The sequence below is a fragment of the Pseudomicrostroma glucosiphilum genome, assembly GCF_003144135.1.
Source record: "Pseudomicrostroma glucosiphilum strain MCA 4718 unplaced genomic scaffold BCV69scaffold_18, whole genome shotgun sequence".
NCBI lineage: Eukaryota > Fungi > Basidiomycota > Exobasidiomycetes > Microstromatales > Microstromataceae > Microstroma > Microstroma glucosiphilum.
In genome coordinates, this window is record NW_020289930.1 from 211,592 (window position 1) to 234,842 (window position 23,251).

The 23,251-nt window shown below is 56.6% G+C and overlaps 11 protein-coding genes across 11 annotated transcripts; 6 read left to right on the forward strand and 5 right to left on the reverse strand.

Annotated features, from left to right (window-relative positions):
- The first annotated feature begins 118 nt into the window (after positions 1–118).
- BCV69DRAFT_85239 (hypothetical protein) lies at positions 119–1,694 on the forward strand. Its single transcript, XM_025495576.1, has 4 exons — positions 119–393; positions 481–574; positions 665–774; positions 851–1,694. The coding sequence occupies exons 1-4, from the start codon at positions 191–193 to the stop codon at positions 1,419–1,421; spliced, it is 978 nt and encodes a 325-aa protein (XP_025345265.1). The 5' UTR covers positions 119–190; the 3' UTR covers positions 1,422–1,694.
- A 1,274-nt stretch (positions 1,695–2,968) lies between these two features.
- Positions 2,969–3,645, reverse strand: BCV69DRAFT_253182 (DUF605-domain-containing protein; the record flags this gene model as incomplete). Its single annotated transcript, XM_025490505.1, has 3 exons — positions 2,969–3,061; positions 3,140–3,343; positions 3,421–3,645. Coding segments are annotated over 3 exons (522 nt in total), but the record flags the coding sequence as incomplete, so codon positions are not given.
- Positions 3,646–4,382: 737 nt separating this feature from the next.
- On the forward strand, positions 4,383–4,965 carry BCV69DRAFT_253177 (cytochrome b5; the record flags this gene model as incomplete). The annotated part of the gene is made up of 2 exons (XM_025490504.1): positions 4,383–4,797; positions 4,889–4,965. 2 exons carry the CDS (start codon positions 4,383–4,385, stop codon positions 4,963–4,965), a joined length of 492 nt encoding a protein of 163 aa, XP_025345267.1.
- Positions 4,966–5,080: 115 nt separating this feature from the next.
- On the reverse strand, positions 5,081–6,772 carry BCV69DRAFT_301564 (hypothetical protein; the record flags this gene model as incomplete). The annotated part of the gene is made up of 2 exons (XM_025494578.1): positions 5,081–5,398; positions 5,486–6,772. 2 exons carry the CDS (start codon positions 6,770–6,772, stop codon positions 5,081–5,083), a joined length of 1,605 nt encoding a protein of 534 aa, XP_025345268.1.
- Positions 6,773–6,944: 172 nt separating this feature from the next.
- On the forward strand, positions 6,945–8,809 carry BCV69DRAFT_285406 (PHP domain-like protein). The gene is made up of 2 exons (XM_025493381.1): positions 6,945–7,309; positions 7,393–8,809. The coding sequence occupies exons 1-2, from the start codon at positions 7,021–7,023 to the stop codon at positions 8,421–8,423; spliced, it is 1,320 nt and encodes a 439-aa protein (XP_025345269.1). The 5' UTR covers positions 6,945–7,020; the 3' UTR covers positions 8,424–8,809.
- BCV69DRAFT_285407 (putative 26S proteasome non-ATPase regulatory subunit p58) lies at positions 8,458–10,462 on the reverse strand. The gene is made up of 2 exons (XM_025493382.1): positions 9,854–10,462; positions 8,458–9,762 (listed from the first exon to the last, which is right to left on the reverse strand). Exons 1-2 carry the CDS (start codon positions 10,421–10,423, stop codon positions 8,560–8,562), a joined length of 1,773 nt encoding a protein of 590 aa, XP_025345270.1. The 5' UTR covers positions 10,424–10,462; the 3' UTR covers positions 8,458–8,559.
- Positions 10,463–10,692: 230 nt separating this feature from the next.
- On the forward strand, positions 10,693–11,923 carry BCV69DRAFT_285408 (hypothetical protein). Its single transcript, XM_025493383.1, has 2 exons — positions 10,693–11,304; positions 11,408–11,923. Exons 1-2 carry the CDS (start codon positions 10,729–10,731, stop codon positions 11,849–11,851), a joined length of 1,020 nt encoding a protein of 339 aa, XP_025345271.1. The 5' UTR covers positions 10,693–10,728; the 3' UTR covers positions 11,852–11,923.
- A 1,134-nt stretch (positions 11,924–13,057) lies between these two features.
- Positions 13,058–15,000, forward strand: BCV69DRAFT_301568 (hypothetical protein; the record flags this gene model as incomplete). Its single annotated transcript, XM_025494579.1, has 2 exons — positions 13,058–13,658; positions 13,727–15,000. 2 exons carry the CDS (start codon positions 13,058–13,060, stop codon positions 14,998–15,000), a joined length of 1,875 nt encoding a protein of 624 aa, XP_025345272.1.
- Positions 15,001–15,893: 893 nt separating this feature from the next.
- On the forward strand, positions 15,894–17,067 carry BCV69DRAFT_85453 (hypothetical protein). Its single transcript, XM_025495578.1, has one exon. The coding sequence runs from the start codon at positions 15,954–15,956 to the stop codon at positions 16,809–16,811; it is 858 nt and encodes a 285-aa protein (XP_025345273.1). The 5' UTR covers positions 15,894–15,953; the 3' UTR covers positions 16,812–17,067.
- A 2,194-nt stretch (positions 17,068–19,261) lies between these two features.
- On the reverse strand, positions 19,262–21,221 carry BCV69DRAFT_314955 (hypothetical protein; the record flags this gene model as incomplete). Its single annotated transcript, XM_025495161.1, has 2 exons — positions 19,262–21,115; positions 21,207–21,221. The coding sequence occupies 2 exons, from the start codon at positions 21,219–21,221 to the stop codon at positions 19,262–19,264; spliced, it is 1,869 nt and encodes a 622-aa protein (XP_025345274.1).
- A 324-nt stretch (positions 21,222–21,545) lies between these two features.
- On the reverse strand, positions 21,546–23,011 carry BCV69DRAFT_274387 (NAD(P)-binding protein). Its single transcript, XM_025491037.1, has 2 exons — positions 22,839–23,011; positions 21,546–22,763 (listed from the first exon to the last, which is right to left on the reverse strand). Exons 1-2 carry the CDS (start codon positions 22,968–22,970, stop codon positions 22,005–22,007), a joined length of 891 nt encoding a protein of 296 aa, XP_025345275.1. The 5' UTR covers positions 22,971–23,011; the 3' UTR covers positions 21,546–22,004.
- Between the last annotated feature and the right edge of the window lie 240 nt (positions 23,012–23,251).

Here is a 23,251-nt window from a genome sequence, read left to right on the forward strand (position 1 = left end):
CAGTACTAGGAAGAAGTGAGCCAAGACAAGAGGTGGAGTTGGTGCACCGGTCATCGAAAGCGGAAAGGGAAATTGCCTCGGATGCGTGGGAAGGACCAAAGGCGAGGCAACGAGGTGCTCTCTCTCCCTCTTCTCTTTACCTTGCTCGTCAATACCATCGATCATCCTCACTCGGCCCTTCGAGCCTCACATGGCGACCATCGTGGACTCGTCATCATCGCCGCCGTTGCAACCGCAGGCAGCGACTTCACCGGGAGAGGACCGGCTGTGGATCAATCTCCGCAAGCAGGCAAAGTACGTCGTCATTGGCGCAACCCTCTGCTGGTACTTTCAGACTGGACTGCATTGGCGTGATGTACTCGATGCCGGGAGGTCAGAGGCAAGATTCGGAAGGTAAGAGAGATAGAGAGCCATGCAGTCGTCGAGTACAGCTTCTGCAGACGACTGACCTGGAGTCTCTTTGTCTGCTATGCCTCACAGGATCCTCGCAGGGGTGTCCTTGCTTCTCCTCGTCTTGTCAGTGACCCTCTTTGCAACACTGATGCTCCTGCCGTTGCGAGGCAGCCCGCCAAATGTAAGCCTCTCAAGCAATGATGAAGTCCCTGACAGCTTCCTCGGCGAGCTCACCTAGACCCTTGCTTCTCTCGTCCCTCCACTTGTGCAGTTCGCAGCATGGCAGCAAGATCCACACCTGAAGCGCCTCATTCCCATCCTCACATCGAGTCTAGTCGGCGGCTTCACCACCCTCTTCCTGACTCTTTCGCCCATCTTTGCGTGAGTTATCGCGGGTATTCACCTTGAAGAGAACTTTACTGACCTCTCCCTCCACCGTCCCCTGCTAACTTCTCAGCCCACCACCTCCCTCCACCTCTCTAGCCATACGACTGACAGACGCCTCTCGGGCCGCCGGCGGCAACCTCCAAGCCGCCAGTAAAGGCATTCAATCCCTCGTGACGGAGATTGCATCTTCCCTCGGCTTCCACCCCTCCTCCTCCTCGTCCTCATCATCCCAAACCTACCTCGCCTCACTCAAATCCTCCGACTTGCTAGAGAAGCTCCGCCTCACCTCGGCTCAAGGCCTCGCGAGCAGGTTGGGCGTCTCCTCTGGGCGCGCGGAAGAGTTCACTGTACTGCTAGACGAGTACCAGGAGCGGGCCAAGATCTGGGCCGAGGGAAGAGCGAGGTATGCCGGTTGGGCAGGAGCAGTGGGTGGAGCGGTGGGAGTGTACCTGCTCGTGCTGGGTATCGTAGGGCTGCTGGGCGTATTCACTACGCCCCTTTCGAAGAGGGCGAAGAAGGATGGGAAGGGCAAGACGGCAGAGGTGACGACTGTGAGCCCGACTTCGACGCCTATCCCGAAGCCAGTGAGGAATTTGAGGCCACACGATGCAGCGCCCAATGCTCCACTCACACCCTTGTAAGTCGAGGGAGACACAGCCAAGGCCTCGCCCATATTCTACTCCTCACACTCTCCTCCCCATCCCCCTCCTTCCTCATCTCATTCGCACAGCACCGTCTACCTCAAGCTAGCCGTCTTCTCCCTCCTAATGTTCATCCTACCCCTCACAACCTACTACGTCGCCGTAGGTCGACTAGGCTCGGCCTGGGCAGGGGGACTAGCCGCCCTCGCTGCCAATGTCGTACTGGTGGGGTACATCATCGCAGCTTTCCTCGAAGAGGGAGAGGCGGGGGCGACGGATAGACCAGGACAAGGGTCGGGACAAGCGCAGGAGCAGAGGTTGAAGAGAGAGTAGGACTAAGGAGTGTGAGAAGATGTAATTAGGGGGTATGTTGGAGGGGACAAGGGAGGGGGGCCTAAGGGCCAGATGTGGTGCCATGTGAAGTCTCTACCCTTTGTAATCCTGAATCGCAATGTAACTGCTTTATGCCATGTCATGTCACGCCCATTTTCGTCATCTGTACCTGTATCTTCACCTAACGACCTCCTCTCCCCTCTAGCAGCCATCTACTTCGTCATCCTTCCCTCAACTACATCCAACGCCTCCCTGAGCTGCCTCCTCGCCGTCTCTACATCATCGTAGTCCAATGCACTGATAGCGAACTTGGCCAATCGTTGAGCCTTGCTCGTCAGTTGTGGGCTCAATACCTCGGGGAAGGTAGGAGGTGGGATTGCTACCACTGGAGCTGGCGGAGCAGCAGCAGCGGATGGAGCAGAAGGCAGTGGTGGAGCCGAGGGCTGTTGCGGGGCTGTCTGGCTGCTGACTGCAGGAGCTGAAGGCTGTTGCTGTTGCTGTTGCTGGTGCGCTTGGGGCTGAGGAGGAGGAGACATGGGTGGCTGGACCGCCGCAAAGGGATCTTGTGCTCGCTCTTGCAACTGCTGTGGAGTCAGTGGTAGCGGTCTTCCGGGAGCCGTCACTTCTCCAGGAGTGGCATTGAGTGAAGGTGATCCCTGCCCGCCACCGCCAGGAGGGGCATTGAGAAAGTACGAGGAAGGAGCAGAGGGTGCCGAGGGGGCAGCGCTGCTCCCGCTTACGCCTGGACTGCTCCCAGACAGGCCGCGTTGGAATTGAGGTCGTAGAGGATGGGAAAAGTTGGGACTGTGGCTTGGGTTCGAGGTGGGTGGAGAGGCGGCTGCTCCTCCTGTTTGCTTGTCGGGAGTAGAGGGGAGATTGTTGAGGCCGGCAGCAGCATCGAAGGATAGTCGAGCCGGGGCTCTGCGGTCGGCCGCAGAGAACTCGTCGACGCCGGGAGGAGGAGAGATGGCATGCCCGTACGGAGCCTCCTCGTCTGCAGACTCTTCTGCGACAGTGCTACGTCTGTCGTCTGGCTCTTCCCCATCAGTCTTGCTTCCTTGCACATCTCCCACTGGTCCACTGAGAGCAGTCAGCCTAGCAATCTCCCTCGCCAGCAAGTCATCATCGTCCTTGGCCTCTTCCACGGCTTGAGCAGCCTCCCTTTCTGCAGAGAGCTCGGCAGCAGCTTGACGCTTCTCCTCTTCTGGGTCCCAGCCTGGTGGGCCTGGCGCGGGTTTGCGACCTTCCTTGATGGCCCGCGAGATTTCTGCTGCCTTCCACTTGGCATATGTGCGCTTCTCCGACGACTGGAAGGGGAGAGAAGAGAGATGTTTCCTTATCAGTACCGAGCGCATGGCCTTCTCCGGCGACACACCTATACTGACCTCCTCGCTCAAGGAGCCAAAGATGGTCAACAGTTCAAAGAAGTTGCTGGCCGCCAAGAACTTTCTGGCGGTATTGCGGTCTGCTTTGCCGCTCCTATCCTCATTGTCTGCGCCCACGAAGACCTTGAGTGCAAAGTTCTCTACGTAGGCTGAGCCCGCCTCGTCCGATGTCGCTGCGTCGTTGTTGGCCAGCGTAGCCTTGAGCTGCAGGGGTGGGAAGGGGTGGGAAAGAGCAGGTGAGACGCGTGGAGACTACTTCCGAGGCGGTACGGGAGCCTCACCTCCTCCAATCTATCCATGAGACTGTACAAGAAAGGTCTCGTCTCCTTGTCCTGAGCCTTTGCGGTCACTGCCACTCCTAGCTGAGCTGCGTGGTAGAGGGCCCAGTAGCTCATGACCGTGTCAGCCTTTGCCAGCTCATTGGCCCTCTGCAGAAAGGGCGCGAGTGCTTTGAGCTCGGCTGGCGGCGCAGGTAGCGGTGTCGATGAAGACGACGAGGCCGCCATGGTGGGGTGAGTGAAGGTGAATGTTGGGTATCTTGGGAAGAAGGTGATAGTATCGAGGGTGGTGGTGGTATTCCAATCCTCGGCTGTCGAGTCCAGGCGCTGAGTTGCGTTGGTCTGCAGCGGAAGTGGAGATCAACATCTCGATTTCCCGTAGGCGGGGGCAAGTCTCCCGCTGCTCCAGCATCCTTTGTAAACTATTCCACATCATAGCTCATTTGCACATCACCTTCACCTTGCTACCATCTACTGAAGCCCTTGTCCGAGCCACTATCCCTACAATGGCCTCACCCTCGGATCCTGATCTCCCGCCGTCCTTCCCTCTGCCCAATTCGGCACAGCGGGCGCCTACCAGTGCTGCCGGTGGCGGGGCCGCTTCTTCCAGATCGAACCCCACCATGACTTTCACCGTATCGGGTCCATCATCGACGTCATCAGCTGCGCCAACAGGGAAATCTTCATATACTTCGGGACCTGCAACATCTTCGTCTGCATCTGCAGGCTACACTACGAGCTCCAATGCTTCCACGTCCAAGAGCAGCAGCAGCAGCAATAGCAGCAGTAAAGTGCAAGCCCTACGGTCTGTCTTGGACTCGCCTCCCAACACAAGCAAAGTCCCAAGCTCTGCATCTTACAAAGGCTCCCTCGCTCCAACTAGCTCCACCTCATCATCATCAGCAGCAGCAGGATCAGCATCTCTCATGCCTCCTCCCTCCTCCTCCTCCTCAGCCTCGTCTCTCATGCCCCCTCCATCCACATCCCGCCTCACTGCTCCTCCGGGTGTAGGCGGGGCAAGCGGTACAACCTCTCTTTCTGCCCCTTCTTCCTCGTCTTCCTCATCAGGGCAGACACTAATCCCAGGGGAGACGTCTGGCCGCAAAAAAGTCATCCTCGCCCCCGGTCGTTCCCCGCTGGACTGGGCTCGTCTAAAATCCTCCAACTCCTCTACGGCACTCAGAGAGGGTCGACCACCCTTTGGTGTTGGTGGAGTGGTGCGGATTCCTATGAGTGAGGTCAAGAGACATACTTCGCGCGAGAGTTGCTGGAGTGTCTTCAATGGGATGGTCTATAACCTCACGCCTTACCTTGAGTTTCACCCTGGTGGGGAGAAGGAGGTGATGCGTGTAGCAGGGAGGGATGGGACGAGGTTATTTAGTGAGTGAGGCGATGCGAGAAAGGGAAGAGAAGTCTAAGAAAGGGATACTGACAATTCGTCTGCCCCTCTTTGCACTGCTCCACGTTAAAGTGTTGACCCATTCCTGGGTAAACATCGACGCCATGATCGATTCTTGCTGTCTCGGTGTAGTGGCAAAGGACGAGTGACAGACAACAGTCGTACCCAACTACTCGACTACAATATCCTTATCCTCATTATGTACACAATCTCATTGTATCGTCTTGCTTATACATCAAAGAGCTCTGCTCTTCCAACGCATAACTACAGCCCCAGACTCCTCAATACAAATACCCTCTCAGCACTACTGTTTGCACTCGCCACTGAGTTTTGACCATTCACTCCTTCTGCACCACCTCCCCCTCCCGCACCAGCGCCAACCATCGCCTTCTTCTCAATCCCAACTGCGATTCCCGTCCACACGCTCGTCTTTTCAAAGAAGAGATCTACGAGCCTGCGCGTCTCGTTTGCCAAAAAGGGCGAAGCGGGGATGGCGAGGTGAGGTGGAAGGGTGGAGGAAGAGGAGGAGAGGGCGCTGGAGAGGGAGCGCCAGAAGAGGAGGGTTGGGGGGTCACCGAGGATCTGTACAAAGGTGGTGGGGGGAGGGGATGAGTCAGTACGAGCTTGATATGGTCTTTGGACCAGAGCGGTAGTGGTACTGGTACTCACTTTGACCCCTTCGTCGAGCAAAGTGCCTCTCTCGGTACTCTCCCCTGCTGCCTGTCCCTCTGGCTGCTCCTCGCCTTCTCCACCAACCGGCTCCGTATTCCTCATCAGACCCAGTACCCGCTGCAGTAGGTAGATTTTGGAGCACACTGCCGTCATCTCGAGACTGAAGAGCGTCTCGAGTCTTGCCACAAGCTCCTGTTGACCCTGGGTAGTCCCGCTCCTTGCCCCTCCAGCTACACTCTGACCAGGTCGCCGTGCCTTGTAGCTCGGGTACCCTGCGTCTTCTGCGGCTACGAGACTTGCACTGGAGACAAAGGCCGCTTCGACCCGCTTGCGCACGACGTCTGTGAGATCCGTCATGAGGTCCTTGACCAGGTCTTTGAGCACACCCAGCATGCTTGCGGTCAGCAAAGAGGAGCTCAACATTGAGGGACTGAGGTCACGCAGTCCGAGGACGATAAAGCGCTCCATCGTGTCCAGCAGCTGTGATCTTGCTGATGCTATCGAGGGCTGATAGGAGACGACGAAGGCTATTGAGCCCAACGAAGGGTTAGCCTGGAGAAGATGCCGTATCGCAGTGATCCCCCTGGCAGAGCGGACGAGAGCCTCTTCGCGGTTGCGTTGATGTTGTCGTTTCCTCTGCTGCGTCTCCTCGGTCTCCTCTCCAGCCGTTCCCCCGTCCTCTCCATCCTCATCTCCCTCATCGAATAGCGCTCTGAGACTTCCCTCCAATCTGCGAGCAAGCAGCACAAAGCGACTCGCCAACCTCAGTAGTTCGCTAATTTCGAACAACCTCTTCAACCTCCTCTGGTCCCTCCTCAACCTCTGTACCCCCACCTTTGTCCCTTCGCCGACCTTTTCAATTGCACCATCGACTTCGCTGATTCCCTTTCTGAGGTCCCAGACTCCCTTCTGAAGGCCTTGGATTTTGGCCGTCTCGTCTAGGAGGGCAGGGAGGGATTCGCGTATTTGGGCTTCGAGGAGGCGGGAGAGGTCTGAGAGGAGGAGGGATAAGCGAGAGAGGAGGATGGAGAGCGTCGAATTGGAGGAGGAGGAAGAGGACGAGGGAAGCTGAGAGGAGGATGTTGAGGGCAGGGTGAGGGAGAGGTCAGAGGGAGAGAGGTCGGTTGCTAGTCCGTAGGAGTTGAGAGAGGAGAGGAGCGAGGGACCATCGAAGGCCAGAGTGGAGGCTGTGGAGGAGGCGGGCAGCGAGGAGAGGAGACTGCTGAGGTCCATGGAATCTGCTGCGGCAGTTGCGCCGTCCCTCGCTGGTGGAATAGCCGCCATTGACGTCGAGGAATGAGAAGCAGTGGGAGGTGTTGGCTTGATTGCTTGGCTGGAAGGAGGAGGAGGAGGGGGAGGAGGAGGAGGACCATGTGGCCTCGACTCGCGCACGGTCGACGCTGCAGCAACAGATTTCACTTCTTCCTCTTTCCGACGATGGCCACTTCTCCGCTCACACAACCATACAGACGCCTCAAGATCCCGCAAAGCAGCGCCCCCAAGGTCTGAGATAGCCTCCTCTGCGATCTGTCATGGTCTATCACGACCTCAACGTCAGTCTCCCTGCGTCCCTCTTTGCTAATCCCTCGGGGTCCTCCTCATCCTCTGCTGGCCCATCGCAAGCTGCTGGGCCAAACGGGGGCGGAAAGAAGAACAAGAAGAACAAGCAGGCCAACCAACAGCAGCAGCAGCAGAAGCAGGCAGGAGGAGCAGCAGCAGTGGGCAGCAGTAGTGGTAGTACGACCGGAGATGATCCCTTGAATAGGCTCAGCAAGGCTCAAAGAGATGAGCTGGAAGCAAGGGTGAAGGACTTGAGAGACTGTGAGTATCCAACAGAGGATCGTGAACAGAACGCTGCTGCTGGAATCATGCTGTAGCCATGCCCCTCTCTCCCACACCCGCAGTGGGATACTCGACCATCGCCTTCAACCACATCGTCGAGTCCAAGTTCGACCACAATCTTCACAAGAACCCCTTCCACTCTCCTCCCTCCACCACCTCTTCTCCCCTCTCACCCAACCAAGTCATGCCCCCAGTCTCCTCTCCCATCTTCCCCTCTCTAGCAAAAGGGAAAAATCCCATACGGCAACTACACCGTCTGACTTTTGTCCTGGACGCTGCCTCCGAGTCCAAATCAGGCAACGGACTGGTGCCTCTCTCCACGCCCGCTCTGCTCTCCTACGATCTACTAGCCGTGAAACCACTCACGGCAAATGCGTTCAACGCTGCCTGTCTCACACATACCGAGCTCAAGCCAGGTGTGAGCTTCGATATCATCTCCCTCGACCTAAGTAGTACACCTCGTCTGCCCTTCTTCCTCAAGAGGAGTACGGTAGGAAAAGCAATTGAGAATGGAGCCGTCTTCGAGGTGTGCTACTCTGATGCTCTCCCCTTTGGGAACCAACCTCCCCTCCCATCCGTCGCGTCCGGAGGACACCAATTGAAAGCAGAAGATCGTCTCCGCAATCTAATAAGCAATACTCGCGACTTACTCCGCGTAACCAATGGTGGTCGCGGGCTACTACTCTCCTCTGGTGCATCCTCTGTTCTGGGACTTAGAGGACCGGGGGATATCCTCAATCTCGCCAAGCTCTTTGGATTCAGTCAGGGGCTGGCACGCGATGCTCTCACTGAGACATGTAGAGCTTTATTGCTAAGAGCGGAGACGAGACGGAGCTTTAGAGGGGTGGTGGGGTGGCCCAGGGTTGTGGATCCGGTTGGGGAGCCGGAGAAGGCGATGGGGACGGCGACGACGGCAGCGGTAGCGGTAGCGGTACCGGCAGGGAACGCGGACGCGGGTGCAAGTGTAGCAACGATCAGAACCGCGAGGGATCCAGACCCAGAAGAGGACATGGGCTTTGTGAGTCCGGGGGAGAAGAAGCGCAAGTTGGAAGACCAGAAGGGCAAGAATGGCAAAAAGCAACGGCAGAAGTGAGCGAACGAGGAGGGTCACAAGGGAACAGGCAGTGCACTTGTGCTTAGTCGTGTCATTTCGTCGATATACCCCCGCTACTACTGCGCATTTTCTTGACAATGGTAACAGTACTATATGCAGCCTCCCTGTTGCACACCTACATCCAGTCGCCCCCATCTTCATCGTCGCTCAAATCGCCATCAGCAATCTCCGTCGCCAGCTCCCTCTGCCTCTCTCTAGCCTTCTCAGCATTAGCCAATTCATCTCCTTTACCGCCATTGAGCGGATACCTCATAGCTTTGACGCTCTCATTCCTCAAGCCCAGACACCACTCGATTCTCCCTTCGAACATCTTCCTGGGCTCCTCGGTGCTGTACACGTCACGACGCTCCTGACTGATCATCCATCCCTTTTCGTGGTTGATTTTTGCATCAATGACACCATCGCGGATAGACTTTGCTACGATGTACTCTGCGTCCTCTTCCGATTCCAAGCCTAGCTTGCGGGTGATGTCCAAGAGGGAAATCTTCGAGTAGGAGAGGGAGATCATACGGATGCCAGTCTTGATGACATTGTGCCTCAGACGTAGGATGAGAGAGTAGGTCGCATCGCGCTGAAAGAGGGGCGTATAGTCGGTAAGGCACTGTTGGAAGTGTTGCAAGTCGCCCACGCGTACGGACTGGACAATTTCCAGGTATGGGGCGAGGGATTTCTTGAGAACCTCTTGACGGAAGATGGACCGTTCGGGGATATCACCCATCAGCAGCTCCACCACAATGAGGAACTTGTAGGCAGTCTGGAAGAAACCGGCGGCAGCCTGCTTCTTCTCATCGACAGCAGCTGGAGTCTCGGCCTTAGCAGCAGCAGCGGCGGCGGTCTTGTCTTCACCTTCGAGAGCAGTTGCAGAAGCCACGGCATCCTTTGCAGAAGCAGAGGATGGTTGCGGCCCTCGGCGAATAGCTTGCTGAAGATGCTGATGGGCTTCTGTGTAGTTGAGCTGGACAGCGCGAATACGTCCGACCCAGTACTCGTATCGGGCAATGTTTGAATTGCCTGCTTGAGCACGCGGGAAGGGAGCGCGTGCCACGAGCTTGTCAGCCTGGTCGTAAAGACTGCCCTCGACGATGTAAGAGCGAAGGAGCAGGTTGATGATCGTAGCAGTGGTCTCAGAGTCGTGGCGAAGGGAGGAGGTGAGGTGAAGAGCAAGCAGATTCGAGCGCTCTGCGGCCAGACCAGAGGTCCCAGACGAGAGTTCGACAGCTCGGGCGAGGTAGAAGACGGTCTTGGCGAGAATGGGGTCTGAAGTACGTCGGTTGGAAGCGATGATCGCTGCGACCGATGAACGAGCCAGCGAGAGAGACTGAAGCAGTGAAAAGGGTAGAAAGGGGGGCGAAGTGAGATCCAGAGCACGAGTGACATACTCCAATTCAGTCTGACCGCCTCTCACTCACTTCATTGACCTTCTTCTCATCGATGAGCCATGTTGCGGTCAGCAGCTTCAAGTATGCGTCCATCTCATTTTGAGCTTCCGATGAAGGTCTAGCAGTCAGATCCTTGGGTGCTGAAGCTGCCTTTTGCTCGCCATTCTCCTTGCCCTTCTTCTCTGTACCGCTCTTGAAATCCTTGTCTCCTCCCTCCTTCTGCTCATCAACATCCATGGCAGCCACGTCCGACTTTGCCTCTGGCTCCTCGGCTGTCACCTTGATGGGCTCGTATGCCTTGGGTAGCAGAGCTAGGAGCTCCTTTCTCGTGGCACTGTCACCTTCTGTGGCCTCCTCGATGACTCGGGCCAGGACAGCAGGATACTCTGCAATCCTTCTCCTTGCCGTGGGTAGATTACGCAGAGCGCGCACGGAGAAGCGTGCCTCTAGGTGTAATACGGACCGCTGTACGAGTGCGAGATTGTGTCGCAATAGGGCCAAGAGGAGCTCTTCAGTCGAGGGAGGTGCGCGTGTGACGGCCTTGGCAGCGGGAGCCGCAGTCGTTGTAGACTGAACTGGCTTCATGTCTACGTCGGGCATGATGGAGGGTGGGGGAGGGTGGTGGTGGTGATGGAGTTGGTGTTGGGATGATGTTGCGAAGGAGTGGGCCTGGCGGTATGGCTCTGTGCGGTGTGGGTGCGTGTGTGAGATGACGAGGCTCCGCGCGCCGGGCGAGTGGAGTGAGACCAGAGCCAAGCAGTCCAAGCTCCGCCCCGCCCTGCATCAGCCAGCCACTTCCGAAGAACGAAGCACAAAAGTTGCCTTCCCGTATCTTCGGCGATACGCTGCCTGTCCAGTCTACCATACACTACCCACCCACTCTCTGAATCTCTATCTCAGCCAACATGCCTCCCACTCCAGTCAGTCGGACACTGTCCATCGCATTGCTCATAGCAGACACACCTGCCAAGCCAGTCTTGGAGTCAAAGGGCGACTACCTCGCAATCTACACCACATGGCTGCAGCGCTCCCTCAAGTCCATCAAGCGACACCATTGGCAAGACAAGTTTACTCTAGACATTCGTCCCTTTGATGTCATCAAGGGTCAGTATCCTTCCGATGGACAGCTCAAGGATGGTCTGTGGGATGCCGTCATGATCACAGGCTCCGCATCGACTGTGTATGGAGACGTGCCCTGGGTCAAGAAGCTCAGCGAGTGGATCGTCGACCTTGCAGAGCAACACCCCCTGGTTCGCATTTGTGGCTACTGTTGGGGCCATCAACTCATCGCCCAAGCATTTGGTGGCAAAGTCATTGAGAACCCTGAAGGATGGGAGCTGGGAGTATATGACTGCGAGCTTACAGAGGATGGAGAAGAGGTCTTTGGCTTTACAAAGTGGGATCTGGAGGAAGAGTCTGCAGGTGGAAAGCTGCAGGAAGTGTCAGAAAGTGGAGAGGCAGAGTCTGAGACGAAGAGCGTGGTGAGTAGCCCAGGCATCAAGACTGAGCGGGCTTAACGGTGCTGGTCGAAGCTCATCAAGCGCTCAAATGCTGTGTCCTGCACCCATTCTCACTCCCTATCAGCGGCTACAACAAGTACACAAAGACACAGTCGTAGAGATGCCAGACGACTTCAATGGCAGTGCCTTCCTCAAGCTAGCCTCAACTCCCAAATGCTCGATCCACTCCCTGGCCCTCAAGTATGCCACCGACTCTCCTCCAATCCCATCAATAGCGGGCACATCAGACTTCATCGCCTTTGATACCTACTCCACTCCAACCTCTTCTGGCCCTTCGCCACCTCGAGGTCTACAGATCCTCACCGTGCAGGGTCATCCGGAATTTACGACGGAGATTGTAGAGATGTTGATCGAGGCAAAGACGGAGATGGGTAATGCGCCCGAGGAGATTAAGGAGGAGGCATCCAAGCGGGCAAAGAGGGAGGATGATGCGCTGAAGGTGGGAAGGAGAGTGCTTTGTATGCTGGGAGTGGAAGAGGCAAGAGAAGAGGGAGGCGACTCGATGTAGAAGAGGCATGCGAGCAGCGCTCACAGCCGTGAGAAGATAGAACATGTAAACTTATAGACGACGTTACCCCGGCTTTGCCACAACATGCGATCAGTCCCCTTAGATGTTTCATTCTGCTCCTATCAGACACGGACCAAACATTCGGGCTTCTGACTCGAACCAGACGTCGACTTTCCCGCAATTCCACGTGCGCCTTTCCGCTTCGTGCCCTGCAGGGTCCAAGCGTTCAGTGACCCGGATTCCTCCATACTTCCCGCACCTTCTTGCTCTTCCCACTGCTTCCCGCACGACACATGGGAGCCGTACTATGTATTGGGGCGCAAAATGATGGACTCTGTACAGCAAGTTGAAGTAATGTGGTAGCTTCCGCTCGCTCCACGGCTGTCCTCGGCACAGCCAGGCCATGCAGCTCCTGAAGGACGGAGGACCGAGCGGATAGGTCTGAGCATTCGGACGCAATGTCTCACGTCACTTGCCCCAGGCTCTCGGTACAGTGTCAAGAGCTCTCTGCCCCTTCTTGCTTCTGACACGCTCAAGCGATCAGCAATCACTCTAAGGACCCGCCATCTTGCTAAAGTGGACGGGGCGTGCTTACTGGAATATACAGGTCGCCTTCTGGACGAGCAAAAGGTACACCGCCCTGCTCTGTCCATCCTTCCCTTTTCACCTCCTACTGCTGTCATCTCGCTTTCTTTCGTGCTGATTGGCACCTTCGAACCCGCTATCTGGTACACAGTGCTAGAAAGCGAGTCTTTCGCGGCCAAACATCATGGGTGAGTACTGCGCGTTTCGTATTCCGGCCCTCGTCTTAGTGCCTTTCCGACCGAGTCGCGTACAAAATGAGTCCGTATGGATCAACCAATCTGAGAAAAGAGGGGGAGGATGACAGAATGCACGGGACGCTCAAGTGAATGTCTCATGAGGCTTCTGCAAGGCCTGGCTGTGGGGTCTGGGCGATCGCAGAGACAATGTGACAGAAGATTCCTATGCTTTCAAGACCTGATCCGGCCTCTGCAGGGGACCGTGCGGGGACAACAAACAATACAGCACATGCCACCAAGTCGAGGAGCAACCGCACCCACTACTGTGGAAGCGACCAATCTGGGTGACCCCACCTTGCCGTCTTGAATCACCTCTATTGCGATGGAAGCATCAGTACACTTGGAAGACGATCCCCTTTACCTCTCTGCCGAGGTAAAACCCGAAATGACGCTCGCTACCTCTCAGGAAAGATCCTCAAGGACACTTCTGCTTGGCGCTGGCCCACGTCCAACTCTCCGTCGTAAATCTCAGTCATACACCTCGAGCTCCTGGTCTAGCTCAGGATCCGACAATAGCATCACCTCACAGGTGGACCGCTCTGACGAGTACGATGCCGACCCCGAAGATCCTTCCTCCGATGAAGACGGGACGGGCCGCTCAGTTGGAGATCGTTACAGAGAGGCAATGGCCTCGCTCGCAGCAGGTCGACTGCAATATCTGGCTATACCAAACAATCCCTCTTCGTCAACTGGCGATCAGTCCCTCTTTGAACCCAGTGGGAAGGCAAGCAGACAGCTTCCAGTCCCTCAGCCATTCCCTTTACCAAAATTGGGCTCTTTGCGCCCCTGTGGCTTGACAGAGGTGCCAGAGACGATCGAAGAGGAGAGCGAAGGAGATGTCTCACCCAAGGGAGATGTTCCTTTCAGCTCACAGCAAGCAAATGGGTCTGCGGGTGAGCAAATGGGTCTGCGGGTGCTGCTCCGCGCAGCTCCCGTGAGGACTTGGACAGCTCGAGCAGCCGACCGAACCTGGTCTCAGCTGAACAGTACGATCATCTCACTCTGATGGTATCCACAGACCACGCTGATGCCATGATGATGCCGAACTCTACAGACTCTGGATCGAGGTACGAAACCTCGTGGGAACAACTCGCAGCGCCGTCCATCACATCTCAAAAGGCACCTACAGTACGCAAGCGTTTTCAGCTGCGAATTCGTCGCATGTCTACCTCGGCGCCCACTCCGGCGAGCCACTCTGCCTCTGCGGGGTCGCTCGTGGTGGCAGAGCGCACCTCACGAAGGGGCTTCTTCGGTCGCAAGCGGCGGGTGTCGCTGTCTCGACCTTTGGAGGATGTCAGCCCTCGTCCATTCAGTGTTGATCGACCTCCGTCCGCGCTTGGCCTTTTCACTCCTCCGCTAGAAGGGCCGGACGATGGCTCTCTAGACAGTGCTTTCCCAGTCCTTCTCGACGTCTCAGATCTTCCCATCGACGATGTGGCCTCCTCCTCACAGAGGATCGACGAAGTTCGCGAGCGGAAGCCAGAGATCGTTGTAGCTGGGACGGTCCCCCTGACGCAGTCAATGTCTCACACAAGCGAAGATACCGTGTCGCCTCAACCATTCGCACGGGCCTCGGTCAGCTTTGAAGCAATGGCAGTCGACAGATCTTCTGCTGCTCCTACTGCAGAGACGGGGCAAGGCAGGTCTTCCCTCGGTGGGGATGCTGCACCTCGCCCCGAGAGCAGCTTACGAACTTCGGAACATCCGTCTAGCTCCTCTTTACGATCGTCTGCTTTGTCTGCCACTGCATCGGAAAAGACAATCACGCCGCTTGATCCGTCAGTCGAAGTCAATTCTCGAGCCAGTGCAGGGGAAAAGAGACACTCAAGCGCTCCTCGAGTCCACTTCCTTGCTGTTCATGCGGTAGCGGGAAAACTTGCTCCCTCTGAACACCGTCGACCACCAGCAAAGGCTCGCCTGCTCTTGGGAATTGATCAATCGGATGGTAGCACAGACACGCCGATGCAGCCGAATGTTGCGGCTGAGTCAGACTGGAGCGACGAGGATGTTGATGATGTGGATGTAGCTGATCAAAAGGGCGAGGAGAGGCGGAGCTTGAGGAGGCAGGCTCACAGACAGCGGTCGATGGAGCTTCTTACTGGTGCCCAGCGGGACTCGACTTCGACAGCAGGTGTGGGTGCTGTGGAGCAATTGGGGCAGCACCATGGCCTGCACGCTATTCCATCTTGGTCTGCGTATGAGGGTGAGACAAGCATTGGGTGGAGTGGATGGCGTATGTGCCGGGTCAGGGGCTGCAGCGGGAGCAGAGGGGCGCGTGCCTGGCCAGCTCAGCACTCGACTGCCGTCGTTGCGGCATTTGGTACCTGAGTCCACCACGCCACGCTACGCAGAGTTAAGCAGACAGAGAGGGGCAAAACACAAGCTGACCTCGTCCTCCTTCTCCTCCTCCTTCTTGACTCTCTCTCCCCTCTCACTTTGCTGCCTGCGGATGCATGAACCGTCTACTTGCACGGCATGACCTCTTCTTCCGTCGCCCGCACCTTGCACCACCTCAACGAACAACAACGCAAACGGTCATCTCTCCCCACCCAACGCCCTCCTCGCGCTCCTCCTTTGGATACGCGACTGTCTGCCGATCTCCCTCCCTCCTCTCATCTTGTACCACAACTCCGCACCTCCTCCCTCACTCTTCCACGTACCCCTTCGCCTCGTCGCAACTCCTACATCCTCGATGACGACGACGATGATCTCGGCGACGACAAATCTGGGCTTCTCATTGATGACGAACTCAACGGCCGACCTTCTGCGACGGACGCACCACCTTCCCCTCGTGACATGCGATACATGGCTCAATTGTCGACCTTAGCGACGCTGCATTCGATGTCTCGAGCCATGCTGGCATCGGACGTACCAGTCTACATCACAGCTCGGTCGGCCAACTCTGTCATTTCCGAGTCAAGACCGACACGCATCCAAGCAGAGACTCTCTCCTTTCTCAATCGGATCCTCGACGAGCTATTGCTCTTCATTGTCGCCTCTTCCAAATCCTTGGCAACGGACCGCATCAAGACGGATGGTCTGCTCAAGGTCCTGAACAACAATTCACTGGCCAAAGAGGCTGTGCTCGAGGCAGAGTTGGAGCTGCGCACCTACATGCAGGGCAGGAAGGCTGAAGGTGGAAGAGTGCCCCTAGGTCTGAGTGCTACCAGCCGATGGGATGGCACAGAGGCGTTTCCCGTGTCTCGAGCCTACGAAGCTGTGAGTAGCCCTTGCTCGCTTTGCAGAAGTCATCGCTCACTGACAACGACGGCTGAACATCCATGACACAGCTACGCACCCGATGCGAATTCTACTCCACTTTCGGCGATCGCGAAGACGACAATGTCATGGGTGATCAACACATCATGTCTGACGAGAGACGACCCATCGCAACTATCACCCCCGGCGTCAGCATCTATGTCACTGCCCTACTCGAGTACGTGGGAGAGCACATCCTCAAGAACATCTCTCGTGTCATTGAGCGAGACAACTCAGATGAAGCATCCCTTGCGGACCTCAAGGCCGCCATTGAAGAAGATGAGTCTCTCTTGACTGTATGGCGACAGATGCTGGTCAAGACTGAGCTCGAGAAACGCATGGTTGCGGAATTCGCCATTCATAGAGGCTCAAAGAGGACCAGTCGACCTTGGAAGGTGCCCGATGCAAATGAGCTAGACCAAGCAGCCGGTAGCTCGAGTACGTTTCGGCGATCTCGAGGCAAGCGCCCGGATACGGCTCAGTCAATTAGCTCGATTCCCATGGCAGAACGAAGCAGCTCAAGCGCTAGTGGGCATGGTGTCGAGAACGCCACCTCAACGAGTAGCCAGTACACGGGAGAGAATGTTAATAGTAACCGCGGCACCTTTTCTCCAGTCAACGATGCCAGTATCTCCACCGGAGAAGGTCTTCTCACCTCCCCGCCACGTACGAAGATGGCCCGCCGTGGTAGTGTCGACAAGGGCTTGACCTCGTTGTTCGGAGGCAGGAAGAGATTGAGCCTCAAAGTGAGCCAGGATACTCCCTTCAAAGGTCGCTCTAGCAGTAAGGCACCGACGGCTGAGAGGTCGTCTTCTCAGCCTGGAGACACGTCGGATGTGAGTGTTCAGCTGGCAGCTCCACTTTTGACGCCATCCTGCTGACTGCAATCCCTGCTCTTTCGCTGCACAGGACTTCGAGGCACTCGTAATGTCTAGTCAAACAATGCGAGTGTCTCTCACGCCAAATCGTCTTCACACAATCGGAGTATCACCCAACGAAGATGATGCCAAGAAAGCTCGTCCCCGACCTGGCACGCTCAACATGGCACTCTTGCGAGGCAGTAACGCTGCTGACGGTAGTCGCATGCCATCACCCATGTTGGCTGCTACTCCGAGAGAACCGATGGAAGAGCTCGCCGCCAAGAGGAGCACACTTGGACTTCCTGCAACTACTCGACGCTCAAGGATCAGCAATCCTCCCAGCTCCTATCGAGGTCCTGATGGGACACCACCCGCTGTGCCGTCTTCACCCATGAAGGGTCGCGCGGAAAGTTCCGCCGGCAGTCGTTCAAGCGACGGCGGTCATACGTCCTCGGAGCAGCATCACACTCCGAGACCGGCTGTGAAGGCAATGTTCCCGCCTAATAGTCCTCTGGCCGTCGTCGCTCCTGATGGCACCGTCCCCGCATACCCTGACCGTTCAAGCATCACTTTCGACCGAGCCAGATCTTTGACTGGTGGTGGCGCGTCCCTCACGGGAGAGGCAGACACCATGACTATCCCCTCACAGATAAGCGCAGGGGAAACACCGCGTGCTCGTTCGCAAAGCTTGACCAGACGCTCTCCATATCCTGAATCTCCGACAATCATTCGAGGTAGCTACCAGGAATCGTCTGGTCAGGTCAGCGGTGGTGAAGCGAGGCAATCTCAAGAGAAGAATCGCTCGACGCCATCGTTCGCTGCCTCTCAGATCACACCTCGACTTACTGTAAGCGATGAGCTATCTTCTAATTCGACAGTAGCCGCAAGACAAGCACGTGAGCAGGAAACAGACAGGGATAGCGGCCGAGTCGCATCGCCACTGCCTGGCTCGCCTTCTGAGGAAAATACGCCACGGTCGTCTTCTAGTACGCAGTCTCGCTTCACTACAGCGCAGCTCGATGATTCGCGACCGGAAGGACCCCCTAGCCGCAAAATACCGTACGGTCGACGTGTCTCGAGAGATGGCACGCTCTGGGGGCCCTACCGACGGCAGTCAGCCGACAGTCCTTACAAGGCGCTCAGTGTTGGTGATAGTCCAATCGTCGGCTTAGCTTCGACGAGAGTAGCGGCACCTGGCTCAAGTCAACACCGCCGACTGTCAACCTCCACTTCTGAGTCTGTTGCTCCATCAGCTCCTACGATCATCACCGTCCTCACTGCGCTGGAACAAGGAATGAAGTCATGCTCTACGGTAGAAGCGTGCCAGAGCCTGGTAGCACAAGCTCTGGCCGTGGCCCTGAGAGGGCAGGGACTACCAAGCCAAGCCAATGGGCAGACGAATGGCGCAGCTGCCTCTCAATCGTCACACGGCATGACCCAGCAATTGGTCAGTGCTATCAACGAGACTCACAATACTGCTACTTTATCCCGCGGTGTCGTTGCCTCTCAACCCCGCCTCGTGATGTCCGCATCGTACCAAGAGGAGGACGACACTCAGTCAGCGACTTACAAGGAGACTCAATTTGTTGCAGCATGGCTCCTCGATGATGGAGCTCCCGCAGACGGGCCCGTCGAGTCAAGACAGGCTGTTTCCAAGTCATCTCCTTCAGCACTGCGCCTGCGATCTCATTCCACCGCCACCTCCAAAAGTCACAGCTCCCCAGTCGTCTCGGCCTTTCCCTCCAGTGCCCTCAAGCGCAAGATCTCCTCTGCCACAATGGGTGACGCAGCCTACCTCACAGCCGACGAAGAAGAAGAAGAGGAAGAAGAGGAGGACGAGGAAGAAACAACAGGTGACTCACTTCTGGACAGTTCGGCCGACGCCAGCACCAGCAGCAGCAGCAGAGGAGGACTTTATCGCGCCAAGGAGAGTGGCTCATTCTCTGCCTTTTTGGGCAACAGAGAGGGATATAATGCAGGGCGTGCGAGAGCTGGATCGGGTTCGAGCGCATCGACGGTTAGTCGACCCCCGCCGTCGGCTTCGCGAGCTGCTATTCGGGCTGCGCGGTTGAATGGTGATGGCAGGTGATAGATTGCTTGGGCAGCGAGGGCTAGAGGAAAGTGCGACAAGAACGCCCGCTCGTCATCATCGTTTATGATACCCATGACGCGATGTATGCGATGTGACCTCGTCTTCTTTGTCCATCGGCTGACTTGCTGAGGCCCTGCAATGTACCTTTGTCGTTCCAGCTCCTCTACCTGTCTCTTTCCTGGCCTGACCGTAAGGCTTGCAGTTTGAAGGAGCAGCAGAAAATGTCCGATCACACAACAGAGACGAACAAAGGATGTAGTACTACCAAAAGAGTCTATCAAGACACACAACACAATCGAACCAGGGAAGAGTATGGTACCGTATATACAGGCGACTCCTAGCGCTCTCGCTCTCTACTAATTCCGCACTTCCAGCGAGTCTAGCGATAGAATGGTCCCGACTCACCCACTCCATGGAATTCAGCAACCGCTCTCCTCAGCCGAGCACCTGCTTCGCTTGCATCTCCCACACGCGAGTAGTGTCCATTCGAACTGTTGCTGTCGCCAGGATATGGACTTGGAGGACTCGCACTGTAAGGCTCGCCGGGATGGGAGACGGAGAGAGGCAGATCGGCTCCGATGGCACGATCGTCGAAGGACCAGTGACCTTGGGATGCCTCGATGCGCTTGCATGCTCCACCTTGACCTGCTAGTGGCGTGCCTCCTTCTCCAAAACGATCGTTAAGCTGAGTTCGAGTCTTGCGGCCCAAGAAGCTCTTCCTCTTCTTTGCCCCAGAGCTGCGACTTGAAGCACGCCACTGCCATCCCCAATCGGCCGCAAAGGGCGAATGGTTCACGTAGCGCAAAGTATGTGCCAGCTCCTTGGCTAAGCGACGTTCCTCTTCCCCTCGCTCTTGCTGCTTGGCTTGTGTCGTGAGGGGAGATGGAGCGAGCGTGAGGCCCATACCGTGCACGGAGTGACGCAGAGGACTACTACCGGTGCCAGTGGGCGTGGCAGAGTCCGTGTAGGGCTGTACTGCTCCCGGACCTGAGCCTTGCACATTTGAGCCTGGACCGCCAGGCGCTTGCGCGCTTTCTCGAACTACATCATCCAGTGTCAACCCACCTGTTCCCTGCCTGCGGGGTGGATCAGCGAGGAGATGGCGTGTAGAGCGAACACTGACACGGCTCTGTACCGAGTCACGGGAGTAGAAGCTGTTTTCTGATCGAAGTGGATGGCTCTGCGAGTGTGAGAGGGACAGCGAGTGGGTAGAGTCGTCCGAGAAGGTGCGTTCGTAGTCTGGGCGGCCGTGTCCCTGGCCAGGTGGTGAACCGCGCTTGAGGGGCAGTGGTGGGTTGAAGTCTCCCTCTGCTCGCCCAGGCTCGTTGTTATCGCCCGTCTGAGGAGCCGCATTGATCTGGGTGCTGTTCCGGTAGAGGCCCCTGATGCCAGAGCGTCTTCTATTGACGGGCGCCGAGGGATTCGGAATCTCCCTATCGATGTACCCCTGTCTCTGGCGAGCTACAATCGAGGGGTTGATCTCCGTAGCAGGATCATAGAAGCCGTCTTCGCGTGGCATTTGGTAGTTGCCGCTGGACGCCAGGGGTGAATTGACGTGAGCAGGTCGTCCGTACTGAGGTTGTGGCAGGAGAGGGTGTTGCTGTGTCTCATTCCCTGCACCTGGAGAGTGGGGGTTTTGGAAAGGGCTGTGCATGATAAGTCCACTGTTCTGATGAGGGCGAGGAGCAGGGCCGAGCAGAGAGAGTGTAGAGGCCGAGGGTGTTATACCACCTGCCAGAGCGTAGACTGATTGCCGGACACCGTAGCCAGAGCGACTCCTGGTGTGGGAGCCCAGATAATCGTATCGAGAGACACGTCGAGCAGGAGGAGCAGGCGGGTATTGTGTCCTGTTACCATCTGTAGAGCTCGGTCCCGCTCTTCCGCGCTCGGGGGAACGATCGTTGCCCTGTTGTCTTGGTGTAGCAGGACTGTTGAGGGCTGACCAAGGCATTCTTTTGCCCATGGCCAAGGTCCTCCTCTTTTCCTCCATATTCCACCTCATGCGTCTTGTATTGCTCGCCTTTTCTTCCCTGTTCCATCGTGATCGCCATAGCCACTTGGCAAAAAGTTTCCAGAAGACGAGTGCGAAGATGGGAGCAACAAAGGCGGCGCCGCTGAAGATGGAGGAGAGGCCAATGACTTGACGAAAGACCTCATCGGGGACGTTGCCATGGCAGGAGATGGTGGCATTGGCGCAGACTTCTGGCCACTTGGTGTAAGGACTGGTATGGCCCTGTTCGACATGGCAAGGAAGGAAGAGACGTCGTCAGTCGCTGATCCTCCGGCATGCATTGGCACTGCGCATGCAGAGCATCCCTACGCACCAGATAGCCACCCATATCGTGAGCTCGCTGAATAGATGTGCCGCGCACAGGGTGATGACCCCAGAGAATGGATGACTAGTCGAGGCTGCAGGGCTGGGCGTACGGATCAGAGAGGCAATGCAGTGGATCAGATGGGACAAGAGGTTCAGCATCAAGGTCCGGCGATATCGGAGGATATGCCCCTTTGCTCTGTCGTCTTCGTCTGCCGTACCGCCCTGAACGTTCCTTGCGTCGCCAGCCGCGCGACCAAATCATCGTCAATCATGCGCCGCCGCGGTTGCTGCCCATTACTGTGCCGACCTGCCCTGACCATTCACATCCGACAGGGCGAGCAGAGTAGGGACCTTATTGAAAGCCGTATATTGCTCGAGCGGGTGGGTGTGATGCGCTGTAACTTTGCACCCTTTTGTTCTCCAGCGGTGGATACATAACCAAGCCCGTCTTCCTCCCACCTCGCTCAGATTCTTTCTCCTCCAACACCCACGCCCACAGCCTACCGACACCCTCCCAAGCTCTCACTTGGCCTCGTCACCTGGGTCTGTCCACTGCCCACTGCATCTATACACGTACTGTCGCCTCGCCTCTCCTACCTGCCCTTCTTGCCCATTCAATACATATAAAGTATCATCATCCAGGTGCATCTGTACCGACCTGTCTGACTGGCGAGAAGAGAGGTAGATGCCGAGTCGCTTCGAGTGTGCCACAGCACAGGGAAAGTCAGGTTCCATTCCGAGCCCCAATCGCCTGTCGCATGCCAGAGTGTCCAGGACCCCGTACGCGTCCCGTACCAATTCCTCCTTACAATTTGCTACCCATGACGAGGTCCTTGATACCTTGCTGATCGAGAGAAGAGTCAGGATAGGGAAGCCAGGGCCCAGGAAAATGCATACTCCCGCCGTCTACTACAAATTTGGTACCAGTGCAGTAGGCTCCCGCATCGCTAAAGAGGTAGACTGCCATATTGGCGATGTCGTCTTTCTCGCCTACTCTCTGCAGCGGGATCCTTGTAGCGATGATGTCCTCCCCTCCTTTGGGTGTGAGACGATCAGCCCCCTCTGTTCCTGCGATCATCCCAGGTGCGACGACGTTGGAGCGCACTCCAAAGGGTCCCATTTCAACCGCGATGGACTGACTTAGAGCGTCCACCCCTGCTTTTGCGGAAGAAGGCGCGGCTTGCCATGGTATACCGGTATATTGAAGAGTGGCCGATACATGCAAGTAAGCTCCATGGCTCTTCTTGAGGTGGTCCAAGCTAGCCTTGACCGTGTGATAAGTGCCGAGCAAATCAATATCTATGACCGTCTTGAACCCCTTTGGAGAGATGTTCTCAATTGGCGCCAGAAAGTTCCCAGCAGCGCCACAAATGACAAAGTCTAGACGACCAAACTGCTTGACGGTAGCTTCGATGGCCTTGACGACGTCTTCGTAATTGCGTACGTCTCCGGGAGTAGGGATGCATTTTTGACGCGTGGTGTCGGAGAGGGATTGGGCGGCAGAGGTGAGACGATCCACTTTGCGGCCCATGATGCCTGCTGAGGCTCCGTGGCGCATCACAGCCTGGCAAGGAGGGAAGAGGGGGTAGTATCAGATGCACGAGGCTGATGGAAGTGCCCGTCTCGCCCGCTCACTCACCTCGACCATCTTGTAGACGATTCCGCTTCCTCCTCCGGTCGCAAAGATGACCTTGCCAGCAAAGATGTTGTCCTTGAAGGTAGTGGTGGAGGGGACTGCCCTGCCAATGTAGGGTTCCGAAGGTCCAGACATGGTGATTGAATCAGAAAGGAGAGACTGATATGAGGTGGGAGTCTACCTCTAGAAAGCAAATGGGAAGCAATGGATATGCTCAAGAGCAAGTGAGTGGTAAGCTCGCCCGCACACCGGCATCTCCGGCACTTTTGCGGGACGCCACTTTGCCGAGGCGAGGCGCGAGCGCGGGCCACCCACACGCCCCCCACTTGGAGGTCACACCTCTTCTGCCAGGGTTCAGTGTGTAGAAGATCATGCAAAGGTACACACTGACAAGCTACCAAATTACTCGGTGAAGA

What these genes read in the sequence shown, in the direction of transcription:
- BCV69DRAFT_85239 (XM_025495576.1), top strand. Translation starts at nt 191, where the DNA reads ATGGCGACCATCGTGGACTCGTCATCATCGCCGCCGTTGCAACCGCAG. An exon ending in TGCGAGGCAGCCCGCCAAAT is followed by an intron (nt 575 to 664) that starts GTAAGCCTCTCA and finishes CCACTTGTGCAG; the next exon opens with TTCGCAGCATGGCAGCAAGA. An exon ending in ACTCTTTCGCCCATCTTTGC is followed by an intron (nt 775 to 850) that starts GTGAGTTATCGC and finishes CTAACTTCTCAG; the next exon opens with CCCACCACCTCCCTCCACCT.
- BCV69DRAFT_285408 (XM_025493383.1), top strand. Translation starts at nt 10,729, where the DNA reads ATGCCTCCCACTCCAGTCAGTCGGACACTGTCCATCGCATTGCTCATA. An exon ending in AGTCTGAGACGAAGAGCGTG is followed by an intron (nt 11,305 to 11,407) that starts GTGAGTAGCCCA and finishes ACTCCCTATCAG; the next exon opens with CGGCTACAACAAGTACACAA.
- BCV69DRAFT_274387 (XM_025491037.1), bottom strand. Translation starts at nt 22,970, where the DNA reads ATGTCTGGACCTTCGGAACCCTACATTGGCAGGGCAGTCCCCTCCACC. An exon ending in TCGTCTACAAGATGGTCGAG is followed by an intron (nt 22,764 to 22,838) that starts GTGAGTGAGCGG and finishes CCTCCTTGCCAG; the next exon opens with GCTGTGATGCGCCACGGAGC.
- BCV69DRAFT_285406 (XM_025493381.1), top strand. Translation starts at nt 7,021, where the DNA reads ATGGTCTATCACGACCTCAACGTCAGTCTCCCTGCGTCCCTCTTTGCT. An exon ending in GGTGAAGGACTTGAGAGACT is followed by an intron (nt 7,310 to 7,392) that starts GTGAGTATCCAA and finishes CCACACCCGCAG; the next exon opens with TGGGATACTCGACCATCGCC.
- BCV69DRAFT_85453 (XM_025495578.1), top strand. Translation starts at nt 15,954, where the DNA reads ATGACACAGCTACGCACCCGATGCGAATTCTACTCCACTTTCGGCGAT.
- BCV69DRAFT_285407 (XM_025493382.1), bottom strand. Translation starts at nt 10,423, where the DNA reads ATGCCCGACGTAGACATGAAGCCAGTTCAGTCTACAACGACTGCGGCT. An exon ending in ATGAGAAGAAGGTCAATGAA is followed by an intron (nt 9,763 to 9,853) that starts GTGAGTGAGAGG and finishes TCACTGCTTCAG; the next exon opens with TCTCTCTCGCTGGCTCGTTC.